The 14,802-nt window shown below is 45.8% G+C and overlaps 1 protein-coding gene across 5 annotated transcripts in view; it reads left to right on the top strand.

Moving 5' to 3' along the window:
• The window catches only part of VPS8 (VPS8 subunit of CORVET complex), a 252,301-nt gene extending 240,362 nt beyond the window's left edge, over window positions 1–11,939 (top strand). For 4 of the 5 annotated variants that reach the window (XM_009201234.4, XM_021934597.2, XM_017955614.2 and 1 more), the window contains 2 exons: window positions 7,820–7,900; window positions 11,204–11,913. In XM_009201234.4, the coding sequence (XP_009199498.3) occupies window positions 7,820–7,900; window positions 11,204–11,353 (231 nt within the window). In that variant the 3' untranslated portion in view covers window positions 11,354–11,913. Of the gene's footprint in view, window positions 1–7,819; window positions 7,901–11,203 lie in introns of all 5 variants that reach the window. The other variant, XM_003894741.4, reaches the window with a different exon arrangement.
• The last annotated feature ends 2,863 nt before the right edge of the window (window positions 11,940–14,802 follow it).

Here is a 14,802-nt window from a genome sequence, read left to right as displayed (position 1 = left end):
CTCCCAATTCTGTTCACACATGCTACTGATGCATATACCCTTGGTTTCTGGAGCCAAGTGCCAGGCATTGCTTATATTGTTTCAGTTTCTGACCCTTGGGAATCATTTTTTCCTCCCAAGGATAGGGTTCTTTTCCCTTTAAGCCATTGATAAAATATTTGTATATAAAAAAGCCAAGGTTGGTCGGGCGCGGTGGCTCACACCTGTAATCCCAGCACTTTGGGAGGCCGAGGCAGGCGGAACACCCGAGGTCAGGAGTTTGAGACAAGCCTGGCCAACATGGTGAAACCCTGTGTATACTGAAAAACACAAAAAATTAGCTGGACATGGTGGCATGCATCGGTAATCCCAGCTATTCGGGAGGCTGAGGTAGGAGAATCATTTGAACCTGGGAGGCGGAGGTTGCAGTGAGCCGAGGTCATGCCATTGCACTCTAGCCTGGTCAACAACAGCAAAACTCCATCTCAAAGGGAAAAAAAAAAAGCCAAGGATAGAGCCTTACAGCTCATCATCAGAGACTTAGCTAACATCATTTATTAGCTCCCATGCTAATGCAGCTGAGAGCTAATGGCTGTGGGTTTTGCACTTCTTAATATGACACTTCTGCTTGAGTAGTTGTCTGTTCCCACTCAGATTGTCATATGTGTGTCTTATTATGGGGCTGTGTGTGAGACCATCTCGGTGCCAGTAGTTCTCTATACTATCGTATGCCCTTTCTATATGGAAGGGAACTCCCTCAGCAAAACAGGAGTTCGCTCATGGCTACCATCTTCTTGGATGTTGAGATTATTGATCGAGTTACAAATGGGCCTTTCCCCTCCAACATGTTTCCTGATGAAGCTTTTAGGCACTTCCCACAATACATGGTAGTTATCTTCTTTCTCTTCAGTATGTGTGACAGAGCCACTAGCAGCCTGTCACTGTGCATTAAAACAAGTCAGGAGGCCGTTCTTAATTGTGCTGTGCTAAATTATCAGCCATTTGTAAAGGTCATGGGATTTGAACAGGGCTTCATAGATTGTACTGCTCTAATGTGTGTAGTGTTTTCTGTCACTGCAGAGCGTAGCCTTCTGCCTGGACCTCTGTCCCAAATCAATTGTGCCACCCTGAAAGCTCCCACGTCTTCATACAGTATCAAACATTGGATTGGGCGTGTTCGGGAAACTGGGAATCTCCATTGGCTAACGCAGAAGGGAAGGAGGAGGAGATGAACGTGGAATGTAGGCGGGGGCTTAGCACAGTCTCTGCTGTGGCTGACAAGTCACTGCCTTGGGACTTTTACGTTTTGTTGTTTTCTACAAATATCCTAGGTGTGTTCTGGTTAGAATTTACATTTCTTCCATCATAATATTGAAATTTTGCTCCCTGGTTTTCCATGAAATATCAACTGATGGTGGGTATTATTCAAGACATAATAACACCTCCTTAAAAGAGAGCCCCTACTCTGTGTTGTCAAGCATCTGGATTGTGTTGTCTTCCTTCAGAGACTTTTGAGGTTTTTCTCTGGCAAGCTATTAATTACTACTAAATCAGCCACATATTTTTGAGGCTTATTTTGAAGTTCTACTAGGGCAGATCCCCAGAGTATCCCTTTCCCTAGTACGTGCCCTGTAACAGTAATCTTTCTGGATTTTTTAAAGATCTTCCTGTACTGACAAAAGAATATGTAATTATGGAATGGCCACAGTATGCTGTGTGGCAAGACTCCAGGTTTGCGCAGGACAGTGGCCCCGGGAAGGGGGTCAGTCTCACTGTCATCCGTGTCCCTGTGCTGTCATTTTCATGCCTGTTTGTAACGGTCCTGCTCTCTGTCCTGGCATCTCGGGATAATGATGACTCGGGAAAATACCTCTGCTACATTGTGGGTGGCAGAATCCAGCTGTGATTTTTTAATGTTTGGGAATTTGAGCTTCCCCTGCCTGTGAGGCAGATACATTGAGATGGCCAACCCTTTCCAACCCTGTCAAGAAAACAGGAAGGCTGTCATGAATTTGACCAAGGAGCTACATTAGTTATCTAAGAATTCAAACTGTATTCTACATTTTTTTAATCCATTTTTTAAAAATGTATAATGAGATGATCAGCTTTTGTCACCACAGATTTTCCCCCAAGCTGTTGCCTTTCAAAGCAGGTTGGGCAAGGAGTAGCCAAGTCTATGCAGGAACAGCATATGGGTTTCAAAGACTTTAAACCAATTGGGGGACATTTTCTTTTGTGAGGGAGCAAAACAGGTGACCAACACCAAACAGAAGATACTTAGGTTTCCTTATCTAATGACACAGCCTTCACCTCGTGATAACCTTATGATAGCACCACAAAGGATCCCGGTAGGCACTCGGGCAGATTCAGCATCAGCCCCTACAGACACAGACCAGGCAGCCCAGGGTGTCCACGAGAAGCCCATGAAACTGTATACATTCAGAGCACCTTATGTTTGTCACTAACATGTCATAGTGGGCTTTAGGGTTAGACCCGTTATCAAGAGTTACCCTGTCTCTTACAAGCTGTATTTTAATATGTCTAAACTTCCGTTTCCTCACAGGTAAATTAGAGAAAATAATTTCTCCTTCAATGGGCTAATGTACACATTAAACATAAAAGTAGCTAGCAGAAGGCCAGAGACTAATGGACAACAGGAAATGAGCTTTCTCCATTTCCCTTCCCAGCCCTTTCCTCACAAGAAAGAGCCTTGTAAGGTAGGCTGTGCAGAGATTTTCCCCGTTTGTAGTTGAGAGAACTGATATGAGGGATATCAACACAACTAATTAGTGTCAGAGCCAAGTTCAGACTTTTTTCTGTGATGGCAGAGGCATTCGTGAATGCCTAGTGTGTACCCAAAACTGTCATTACGTTGTATGTGAAGTGTCTCACTGCAGAACGAAGCTTAGTTCTTAACACTGGGCTTTGGTCTAGGCTTCCAAAGTCATTTTTAAGCAGAACACTAATAGCTAGCTATATTTATTTCCATTAGCTGCTCTCTCCTCTCTCCTGGGTCTTTTGTTTATACTTTATAGAATGATGGGATGAGTTTTGCAATGAAAGCAGAATTGTGAAGGATCCCCAGAAGGAGGGCAGGTGTCCATCAGTTTCACAGGAGCTTGATTAAGCAGATTGATCCAGGCGAGTCCTACACTGCTCCTCACATAACCTTTTGGGGCCCTTGAAAGTGACTTAGTCGGCTGGGCATGGTGGCTCACGCCTGTAATCGCAGCACTTTGGAAGGCTGAGGCAGGCGGATCACCTGAGGTCAGGAGTTCAAGACCAGCCTGACTAATATGATGAAACCTCGTCTGTCCTAAAAATACAAAAATTAGCTGGGCATGGTGGCATGTGCCTGTAATCCCAGCTACTTGGGAGGCTGAGACAGGAGAATCACTTGAACCTGGGAGGCAGAGGTTGCAGTGAACCGAGATCGTGCCACAGCACTCCAGCCTGGGCAACAAGAGTGAAACTCCATGTCAAAAAAAAAAAAAGAAAGTGACTTTCCTCAGGCTTCTTTCAGACCGCTACCGAGAGAATGGCAGATGAAAGGCACCTCTGGAACCGGGCTGTGCCAATTCAGATCTGGGCTCCGCCACCAGCCAGAGTGACCTGGCATATCACTGAATCCCAGGACCTGAGTTTCTTCACCTGTAAAATAACAACAAGAAAAGTACCTACCTCGTAGGGTTTTTGAGATGATTAAATGAGATGATCCATGCGCAGTACTTGTGACAGTGGCTGGCACATGGTCATTACACGATCGATAAAGCGAGCTGCTGCAGCGGGGAGGGAGGATTGTTCCTCTGTGTCGCATCTGAGAAAACGTAAACCAGCGTTTTTCCCTGTGCTGTGAACGGTCGCCATGTTGTTTCTTTTTAATTGTGGTATTGAAGGGCTTGGGTTTTTAAGGTTATTTTTCAGTTAGCCTTTCAGTCTGTCTCTGTGGCCTCAAGCACTCACCTCCCCTAGAGCTGGTCATTCTAGGGTCATGACCACTATGAAAGAATCTCCTGCAGAGACGTTCTGCCACATTTTCCCCTCCTCTCTCTAGGCAGCTTAGCAGCTTGTCTGCCTGTCGTATTATTTCATTACCTAATTCATTATTAGCTGTGACCTACTGAGAGTTTTGAGGCATTAGAGAATGAGGGGCTATGAGGAGTCAGGTTCAGTCTGAGAGCAAACTGTGTTGTGGGTGGGAATTTAGAAAAAGTATTTCCTGTTTGCAGAGGGAAAGGAGGTATGTATGTGGCTTTTCCTTTATCTCTGAAGCCAAACTTTGATTTAGGCAAAACTTTTAAATATTAAGGACCTCCAGTGTGAAACAGCTTAAGTGGTGGCAAAAGACTGGCTGAGGCTATAACAGATATAGGGAAAGATTTGAAAGTGAGGTGGAGGGCATACAGGGAGAAAAGGGGGAAATATGCTTCTCATTCCACTCGTCCTACTTCATCTCCACCTTCATTGCCACCAGAAAATTACAGAAGCGCCTGTAGGAGGCTTCTAGAATACCGAAAGACATGATTGTGTTACGAATTATACAGAGTGGCCCGTGTCTCTCTCAATGATTTGATCCTCTCATGTGTTAGTGTGGAAAGATAATTAGGAAAGGAAATGTTAGGGTTTTGATTTCAGGATCTTAGTAGTTGTAGAGAGTAAGAAATGAACAAGCAGAGCTCAGACTTCTGTGGCAGTCTGTGTCTTCGAGTATGATTTGGAAGGCTTCGTGTCCAATATCCCTAGGAGTAGAATCAGCCCTGTTCTTGAGAACTTGGTCTGTAAGGTGGCAGTGGATCATGGTTGTTTTCCTATATCAGAGCTTGATACGTTTGTTAAGAGGTCTGTGGCCAGGCACGGTGGCTCACGCCTGTAATCCCAGCACTTTGGGAGGCCGAGGCGGATGGACCACCTGAGGTCAGGAATTCAAGACCAGCCTGACCAACATGGTGAAACCCCATCTCTACTAAAAATAGAAAAAATAGCCAGGCGTGGTGGTGCGCACCTGTAATCCCAGCTACTGAGGAGGCTGAGGTAGGAGAATCGCTTGAACCTGGGAGGCTGAGGTTGCAGTGAGCTGAGATCATGTCTCTGCACTCCAGCCTGGGCGACAGAGCAAGACTCTGTCTCAAAAAAAAAGAAAAAAAGAGGTCTGTGGATCCTGAGAGCCCTGGTTTGTTTTCTTCCTTCTAGCGGATATGGTTACTGCTCCCACTTTCACCTCTGTGAGTCACTGAGCTTCGCACTGTGCTGGCAGCCGTGTTAACCCAACACCCCTCCCTGGGCTCTCAGAGACCATCAGGACCTCGCTTTCCACTGGATTTACTTTAATGCTGAGTACTACAAGGTCATTTCCAGGGTGGCCACTGTTTCTTCCTCTCACACTCGCTACAGTTTAATTTTTAGCTCTTAACACTGGACTTTGTTACATGGAAAGAAAGAAATTTGCTCTAACAGACAGCAGCAAATGCATTTTTCTGTCTTTCCAATTGGAAAATCACTCCTAACCAGTTTTATCCTGGGGGATTTAGTGGTCTGAGAATACTTTTATGTTTTTAGATGTGAACAGAGATTATGTTCATATTTAGTTGCTCCTCCTTTATTTTTTGTCTGACCCTAATTTGGCATCTGTAGATGGAAACTGTTATTTCTCTTCAGGGCTGCCATGTGTCTTTGTGACATTACCCCTAATTTGCTTCCGAATATGCAGTAAAAGATAAAAGCCATGATTAGGCTCAGTATACATTACTAATTTTCTTGAACTTTCCATGCCCTAAATGCCTGTTAATCTCGTGGTGCCCACGTCTTCCCTGGATGGTGGAGTGTGGCCGGGGTGGCATTGCCCTTTAATCAGTTGGAACATAGACTCAGAGGAGAGATGTGACCTCCTCAGGTTATACAGGGAGCAGGTAACAGGATTGGAGCCCATGTTTCCTGATTTCATCCCACTGTTCTTTCTAGGGGGCACTTCTCTCTGGGAGTATAAACAACACAGTCACAGTAATTACTGCCATTGATTGAACATCAAATAGATGCTAAGCCCATATATGATGTCTAATTTTCACAACAATTCTGCAAAGTAGAGTTTTATAGATAAAGAAACTGAGACTGAGAGAAGCTAAATTCCTTGCCTAAAGCCACTCACCTAGTCTTGGGCAGAGTCCAGATTGAGCCCAAGTGTGTCAGAAGCCCTGCCCTGTGTTCTTACTGCATGGCAGAGGGTTGGTCACAACTCCAGTGATAAATAGTAAGAAATCGGAAATCTGCATGTCAGCCCTCCCATCCCTTCATTTGATCAGCAGATGATGACTCTGTGGCTACTCTGTGCAAGCACAGTACTGGGCACTGGTGAGCAAGACAGACAGGGAGCTGACCGTAGCAGCTCTCATTTCCATGAAGTTTTCCCTCTCACACTCCGCATACCCACTCCTGCACATCCCCCAGCCTCCTTCATTACCCAGTTTTGCCTGTGCATGATGCTCTGATGCCCCCTTCCTTTCTGTTTCTATAGCCACATCAGGACAAGGGCCACATGACGTTGTCCCCTGGAGACCGGCCCTGTGCGTGGTACCTGTGGGCCTTCCTGTGCTCTCTAGTTAGTAGTGCTCAGTGAGAACCTGCAGAGTCCCGTGCATCTACTATGTGTTCTGCGTGCATTACCTTCTTGAATCTTCATAGCCACTTTATGTGGTATAGCTATAGTCATTATCCCCATGTGAGCAAAAACAAACAAGCAAGCAAAAAGTACCCACCTCAGAGAACTTGCCTAAGATTGTGCTGCTCATAATTGTTAAAGCCAGGGTTTGGGCTTAGGCTGATGAACTCTGGAGTGCAGGCTCTTACCCACCAACCTGTACAGTGCAGACGCTTGGGACAGGTTCATAATATAGGGCAAAGAAAAACGTCTTTCAATTAATCTTATACATAAACAAAAATGCTTCTGAAATCAACTTTTAACTATGGGTATCTCTGAATTGTAAGAAAAGCTAGTGTGTACTGAACCCTCGCCTGGTACTAGGCAGGCGACACTTTAAATATATATCTCATTTAATTTTTGGTAATCTCAAAAGGTAAGCATTACCCCTTCCTTCCCACAGGCAAGGCAGCTGAGGTTTAGAGAAGTGAGGTGACTTGCCTAAAGTTACATAGCAGGTTACTGTCAGAACTAGTATCCAGATTCTCCTCTGACTCCAAAACCTATGGCCGCCTCCCCCAGGATTCCATTTCTTCTCTCTGCATGTGAGTTGGATCAGGTCCACTGAGAGAAAAACCACAGTTTGGCAGGTCCCACCACAGTAACAGGTGGAACAAAACAAGGCTGCTGTAAGAGCAGGCTAGACTGGCCCTTTTCCCAAAAGCAGCAGATGAATCTTGCAACCCCATAGGTGGCTACCAGCTTTATAATGAAACAGGGAGAGGATGAGATTTTTAAATGACAGTGCATCTCCTGTTACCAAGACAGAGAAAAGGGGTATCTTTGCTGGCCATGTAAAGTGATGGACATGGGAATGCAAGGCTGGAAGGAACTAACTAGCTCTGCATAGTGATGCCAAAGAGGGATCAAGAAACCTGAAAGGAACCTGTACATACGGGACATTTGGAGACTCCATTGGGAAAAGGGTCCACAGACAGGTCAACCTGCAGCCACACACCAAGGAGAGTTCTTAGGGGACGTGCCAATTTCTAACTCATGTTCAGCATATATGTCATTAATTGCTGGTAGCATGGATTGCTTTCAGAAGAATGAAGGAAGCACCATATTCTGCTTCAGCATCGTGTAGAGCACGTTCAGAGGCTGCCTAGCCACATGATGTTGTTAATCGTATCGGTTTTTATTCTTCAGGGAACCTCAGAACCTGTTCTGGATCCACAGCAAATCCAAGCATTTGATCAGCTTTGCCGTCTCTACCGAGGAAGCTCCAGGGTAATGTTTGTGTGGTTGTTTATATTTTCATTTCCCTATTTATAATTTACTGCTTTAGAAAGGCAGTGTCTTGGAACCTCCCTCTAGCCTCCTCCTAACCTGGAAGGTGCCCTGGCATCCCTGTTATGGCTACATGGACAACAGACCCTGGCCCCAGGGAGCACTCCGAGCTTGGCAAAGAGAGCAAAGGAAGTGGAAAGCTGTCTGTCCCTTACCTACCATGACCTGTGAGGACACAGAAGGGCTTTTGTGTTTGACCTCCCTCCAGAGAGAGCAGGCCAGAAGGCTGATCCCAGGAGGGCTTTGCTTAGGATATGGATAGGTGCCCAATCTGTCCGAAGCCCTAGACCCTCCTGGGCATCTGCATTGGTTGAATTAGTTTTGGCCATGAAAGACAAATGCAAAGTAGTAGTGGTTTAAGCAAGAGAGAAGTGTAACTGCAGCCAGCCAGGGCACATCCACGCACCTCCCTCCAGCTTTCGTGTGTCTTGTGCTCTGCCTTCCTTAGCACGTGACTTAAACTTCTGTGGTTCAACCTGGTTGCTTCCACTTATCTCCACTGTCTAGAATTTAGACCCATGACCATGCCTCACTGCAATGACTGGGAAAATTGGATTTTATTCCAAAAGACCTCAGGCTACAATTCTTGGTCTACTCTAACTGGAGAAGAAGAGCACAGACTGGAGGGCTTCTAGCAGTCGCTGCCACCACATCAGACCAGGTGTCCCCCAGGCACTTCAGAAGCATACTCATCGCTTTCTCGACCTGTTCTTTGCACCTGGTGCCTGCCTCAGGAACGACACCTCTGTCTTCCAGCCACCCAGAGCAGAGACCTGGCAGCACTAGGCTCACCCCTCCCCTTCCTTCCACCCAACTGGGGACATCCTGTGGGATCTTCTCTACTAATCCCCTTTTGCCACTACCCCCAGTGGGGCCGCCTCATCACTCACGGAGGCCACTGCAGGTCTTCTGATTGGCTAGAAACCCTTCTGTCCCTTCTCCATGCTGCTGCCTGGCCACCCTTTCTAAACCCAAATGTGTCATACCCTTGTTTACGACACATTCTGGATCTCCACCACCTAAAGAATGAGTCCAAACCCTAGCATCTTCTCCACTCCCCAGATCACACCTCAATTCTAGCTGGTCCCATTTGTTTCTGAGCTTATCTCAAGCTTGTGCAAACTGCTGTGTCCTCTGCTTCTCTACCTGGGCCCCCTTCACGCACTCCCCATTCTTAGGCAGAACCTACTAGGTTACTTGGCAGCCAGAGAAAAAAGTGGTGTTCCTTCTTTGAGAGTTGGTCTGGGCAGAGGTGGTTACTCCAGGAAGCTTCTCCAGGGGTCTCCTGGATGCAGTCCAGCAGCTTTATTGAACTGGCCTCACCCCATCCCTTTCCAGCCTCAGCCAAGCTCTGCCCCAAGAGTTGGGTTTCTGGGGCCTTCCAAGGAGGTTCTTCTGCTTCAAACTGTTGAACTCTGATTTAGGGCTCATTGATTTCCAGATCACAAAGTTACCAAAGTAGAACACAAAAATACCTCTTTTCCTGGGAAATATATATATATATATTTTTTTGCAATTGATCTTCCCACCTCACAGTGTCAGAATGTGAAAGCATTGAGTTGAGCATCTGTTGCCCATTCTGTTCAAGGCATCGTACATAACAGTCATTGCAGAGAACGTCACAGGCTGATGGGCAACTGAGAGGGTTATGGAAGAAAGGAAGTGGCACAAAGTGGACTCGGACAGAGCAAGGGACATCTCTTGGCCCCTGGCGTATTGCTTGAGTGGGCCTGCTCAGTAACTTGCAGTTAGAGCTTGAGTCAGAGTTACTGAGTTGTAAATGACACCATACATGTGTCTCTGGCCAGGACCTGGATTACTTGTGATAAATTGACACTTAGAACTCAGGGGCCTTTAGATGTCTTCCCAGTTACCACAGCCACTGGTACTGAGTTTTCCACAGAAGTGACACATGGACACATGTGAGCTTGTGCCAACGTTGCCTGTGAGGGAAAAACCCTTTGCCAGAGGTCAGAGGCACCTCAAAGACATGGTGCCTGGTGGGTGAATCCCACATCGCTACTCACTGCTGGTGACCGAGGGCAAGTCACTTCTCAGGCCGCAGAGTTTCTGCCCCAGAGGTATGTTGTGAAGGATGAGAAATAACACACGTCAAGGACCTAGCAAAGTACCGATCATGGAAAGACACTTGATGCAGTCACGAGAGGCTGTTAGACATCCCCTCGGACTCCTGGCGTGTTTAGTAGACACAGACAGGGCTGCCCTGAGGAGTCTGATGGCCCGCTTGTCTCAGCTGTGAGCTCTCCGTGGGCCAGGCTTTCACTGGCCTCCATGTGAGCCTGCGCAGGGTGCCTTAGAGTATTGGTAGTGGGACATGGTGGCCCGTCCCACAGGTCCCAACTGCTGTTATTAGGGACCGTATTGACCTGGGCTTGTGGGGTGGAAGTTAACTCGCAAGGTTCTGGGAAGCAACAGGCAAAGACCCTAATCAGTCAGGAAGTCTAAGGACCTTGGGTATAGAATTCTTGTCTCCTCTGACCTTCAAGGGTACCTCAAGAGCCAGGCTGCCAGCTCCCTGCTTTTGCAGAAAGCCTCTTTAGGTGAAAGGGATGGTCCCCCCGAGGGGCAGAGTGCTAGCATCCCAACAGGCCGACATTAGCATCTCCTCCTACCCTTCTATCCTCCTCGACAGGTCTTCCAGAATTGAGCCACTGACAGAACGAGGGTACTGCTAATGTCATTGGTGGGAATAAGGAAGCTGGGAGCAGGGAGGACTCACTTGAAGGAGAAGGTAGAATCCAGGGGTTCCACTCTGGAGCCCCTGAGTTTGAGTTGGCAGAAGAGAGGTCAGAGTCAGTGGTCATAATTAGTCATTCACCCCCAAGGAGAGTGCACCAAGGTGGAGAGCCTGGAATGAGCAGAGCTGAGAACAAGCTCCTCAGCACAGGGCACATCCACAGGGAGAGAAGGGCGGCAGCAGGGGCAGCTGAAGGAGCCCTCAGCGCAGGGCCAGCCCAGGGTGGGAGAGCTCTCCAGTGCCAGGGAGAGCACAGTTTGTGTGTCCTTGGGAGCGAACCAGTCCAGTCTCATTATTGGATGAGGAAATTAAGGCCCCAAAGTCACACTGCTAGTTTGTGATATATGGACCTAAGATCCAGACCGTGCATGTTACTATTCCTGCAACATAGCACTGTCTCTCATGTACCTGAAGCAGTGGATTCAGGAGCCTCTCTTCCCTCTGCTCCCCACAAACCTTAGCTGATGTGTGTCCTTCCTTTGCAGCTGGCTCTTCTCACGGAACTCTCCCAGAATCGCAGCAGCGAGAGCTATAGGCCATTCAGTGGCTCGCAGAGTGCTCCTGCTTTCAACAGCATCTTCCAGAATGAGAACTTCCAGCTGCAGCTCATTCCCCCACCTGTGACTGAGGATTGATGACTCCGTGGAGCCTAGCCCAGGAGAACCAGAGATGATCCCAAGGCCACTGGAGAGAGACCCCGCCTCTGGTGGGCTTGGCCTCCACCGCCTCCCACGCTTCTGAGAAGAGGTTCCAAATTGGGCTCCTGTGCCCAGAGCGTCCACAGCACCATTCCCAGCGTAGACTCCCAGTCTTCTCCACATTGTTGTCATGGCGTCAGTTCACCAGACTCGTTGATTTTGTTTTGCCTGTTAAGCAAAGGAATGTCACATACCTCTGTCCAGCTTTTTAGGAAACACATTTTGCCTATTGGGACTTTTTCCATTTCCCCTGAAGCCTAGAAAGTAGATGGAACTCACACAAATGGCATTCCAGAGTCTGCTGTACTCCGTCTCCTCCAGCTGCTGGATAATACAGAGGAACTTCAACTTCTACAGGGAACAGTGGTTGGCCAGGCTGCAGTATAACTGAAACATGCCTTGGAGAGAGCAGAGACACTGGGGGGGCCAGGGCCATCTCCCTTTTAATGTGTTCGTGTTAAAACCTATTTGAGTATAAGACTTGCCCTTTCTAAAAATAAATGCTCTGTGTTTAAGTTCTGCAGGTCTCCTGGCTGGCTGGCTCAGTCTGTCAAGTCATGGAGGACATTTAGAGCCCTGTTGTCACAATTTTATTAGCTCAAAGTCAGGAATCCTGACTATGACAACCCTCCTTAATTCAGATAAGCAGCTCCATCGTCAGCTCTATTCAGAGCAGCCCAGCCACCCAAATGCTCCTGTGACAGGGGCTGGGCTGCCAACGAGAATAGTACTTAACTCAGTTTTTGGCTATGGGACTTCATGTATCATTGAACCAACCACCACAGGAGGTCACCACACCCAAAGACCTAGGTTTCCACCTTACATACTCAGATGATCCTTTTCTGAGCGCACTGGAATGATTAGGCTCTCATGGACTGATACTAACCAAACCCACAGGAAATAGATACATAAACTAGATACAAATTTTTTTTATTATTTTATTTTATTTTTTGAGACAATTTCACGCTTGCTGCTCAGGCTGGAGTGCAGTGGTGCTGTCTCGGCTCACTGCAACCTCCGCCTCCCAGGTTCAAGTGATTCTCTTGCCTCAGCCTCCCGAGTAGCTGGGATTACACCCATCCACCACGCCCAGCTAATTTTTTAATTTTTAGTAGAGATAGGGTTTCACCATGTTGGCCAGGCTGGGCTCAAATTCCTGATCTCAGGTTATCCACCTGCCTTGGCCTCCCAAAGTGCTGGGATTACAGGCATGAGCCACTGCACCTAGCCAATACAAATTTTTAACCCTTAAATAGAAAATAGATCTTGTTTCTGCCATGTACTACCTATAATCAACAATCAGTTAACCTCTCTAATCCTCTGTTTCTTTATAAACAGAACTGTTATGAAGATGAAACAATACATGTAAATGTTTGCTGTGTGCCATTCAGGCACATGGCAAATACCCCAGAAATGCAAGCTTAGCTTTTATTATATAACTTCTCCCAAGACCTGGGCTACAAGGGTACTGCTTCCTGATGAAGGTGCCAGGATATAAAATTGAGGGAAGTGGTTAAACCATTAAGTCGTCACTGTTTGGATGCCTGCCACAGCTATATGACAGTCTCAAGCCGTTTACAGGTGAGAAAGCTGAGGCTCAGAGGTGATAAGTAATTTCACCAAGGTATCATACCGAAGAGCTAGCAGAGCAGGCGGAATTCGGAGCTGTGATTCCAGAGCCAGTGATGCTTCCTGCCCCAAGTTATGTATCAAAAGATTTCTCATTGAGCCTAAAATTAAGGCCAAAGGAACTTGATATTCTCAAAGCAAAACTCAGTTATTCCCCTTCATCTTTTATAGTGTAAAGAACTAAGGCAAAAGGAGTATTCAGTATAAAAATGTAAATTGTGACATCAAAAACATGAAATGTATGTGGGAGGGGTGAAGTAAAAGCAGAACTTTATGCAATCAAAGTTGTAATAAATTTAAAATAGCCTGTTACAAACTAAGATGTTGGCCGGGCGCGGTGGCTCACGCTTGTATTCCTAGCACTTTGGGAGGCCACGGAGGGCGGATCATGAGGTCAGGAGTTCAATACCAGCCTGGCCAAATGGTGAAACCGTGTCTCTACTAAAAATACAAAAATTAGCTGGGAATGGTGGTGCGTGCCTGTAATCCCAACTACTTGGGAGACTGCGGCAGAAGAATCGCTGGAACCAGGACCTGGGAGGCAAGGGATGCAGTGAGCCGAGATCGTGCCACTGCACTCTAGCCCGGGGTACAGAGCGAGATTCCATCTCAAAAAAATAAATAAGATGATTTATGTAAGCTTCATGGTAGCCACAAAATAAGAAATTAGGTAGATAAAAAGCAAGGAATAAAAGTATACCATTAGAGAAAATCATCTAATCAGAAAGAAAGCAAGAGAGGAAGAAAGGAACAAAGGATCTACAAAACAATGAACAAAATTGCAGTGATAAGTCCTTACCTATCAATAATTACCTTGAATGTGAATAGATTAGATTAGTCAATCAAAAGAGAGTGGCTGATTGGATTAAACATAAGATCCAACTATATGCCACCTAAAAGAGACTTAATTCACCTTTAAAGACACACGTAGCTTGAAAATTAAAGATGGAAAAAGATACTCTGTGCAAAGGAAACCAAAAGGTAGCAGGAGTAGCTGTACTTCGATAAAATAGACTTTAAGCCAAAAACTGTCAAGTGAGACAAAGTTATATAATAATAAAGGGATGGATTCATGAAGAACATAAAACAGTTGTAAATATATATGCATCCATTATCAGAGCACCCAAATCTATAAAGCAAATATTAATAGATCTGAAGAGAGAAACTGAAATACAATAATAGGGGACTTCAACAAGGGACACATTTTCCAGACAGAGAATCAGTAAACACTGGACTTGAATTACACATTAGACCAAATGGACCTAACAAACATACACAGAACATTCCATTCAACAGCATGAGAATACACATTTTTCTCAAGTGCACATTGAACATTCTCCTGGATAGACCATATTTAGGCCACAAAGCAAGTCTTAACAAATTTAAGATTGAAAATCATATTTTTTCTGACCACAATGGTATGAAACTAGAAATCAGTAATAGGAATTTTAAGAAATTCAGAAATCTGTGGAAATTAAACAACATGTTCCTAAACAACCAATGGGTCAAAGAAGAAATAGGAAAATTTAAAAATATCTGGAGACAAATGAAGATGGAAACATCCCATAAAAATACCATTTATGGTATGTGGGGCAAAAGCAGTTCTAAGAGGAAAGTTTATAGCAATGAAGTCCTACATCAAGAAAGAAGAAAAACTCCAAATAACCTATTGGCATAGCAACTTAAGGAACTATCAAAAGAACAGACTAAGCCTAGAGTTAGTTAAAGGAAGAAAATAATAAATATCAAAGCAGAAA

This window comes from Papio anubis, chromosome 2, assembly GCF_008728515.1.
Source record: "Papio anubis isolate 15944 chromosome 2, Panubis1.0, whole genome shotgun sequence".
NCBI lineage: Eukaryota > Metazoa > Chordata > Mammalia > Primates > Cercopithecidae > Papio > Papio anubis.
The sequence above is the reverse complement of the archived record's forward strand: the minus strand, read 5'-3'. Positions and strand labels throughout refer to the sequence as shown.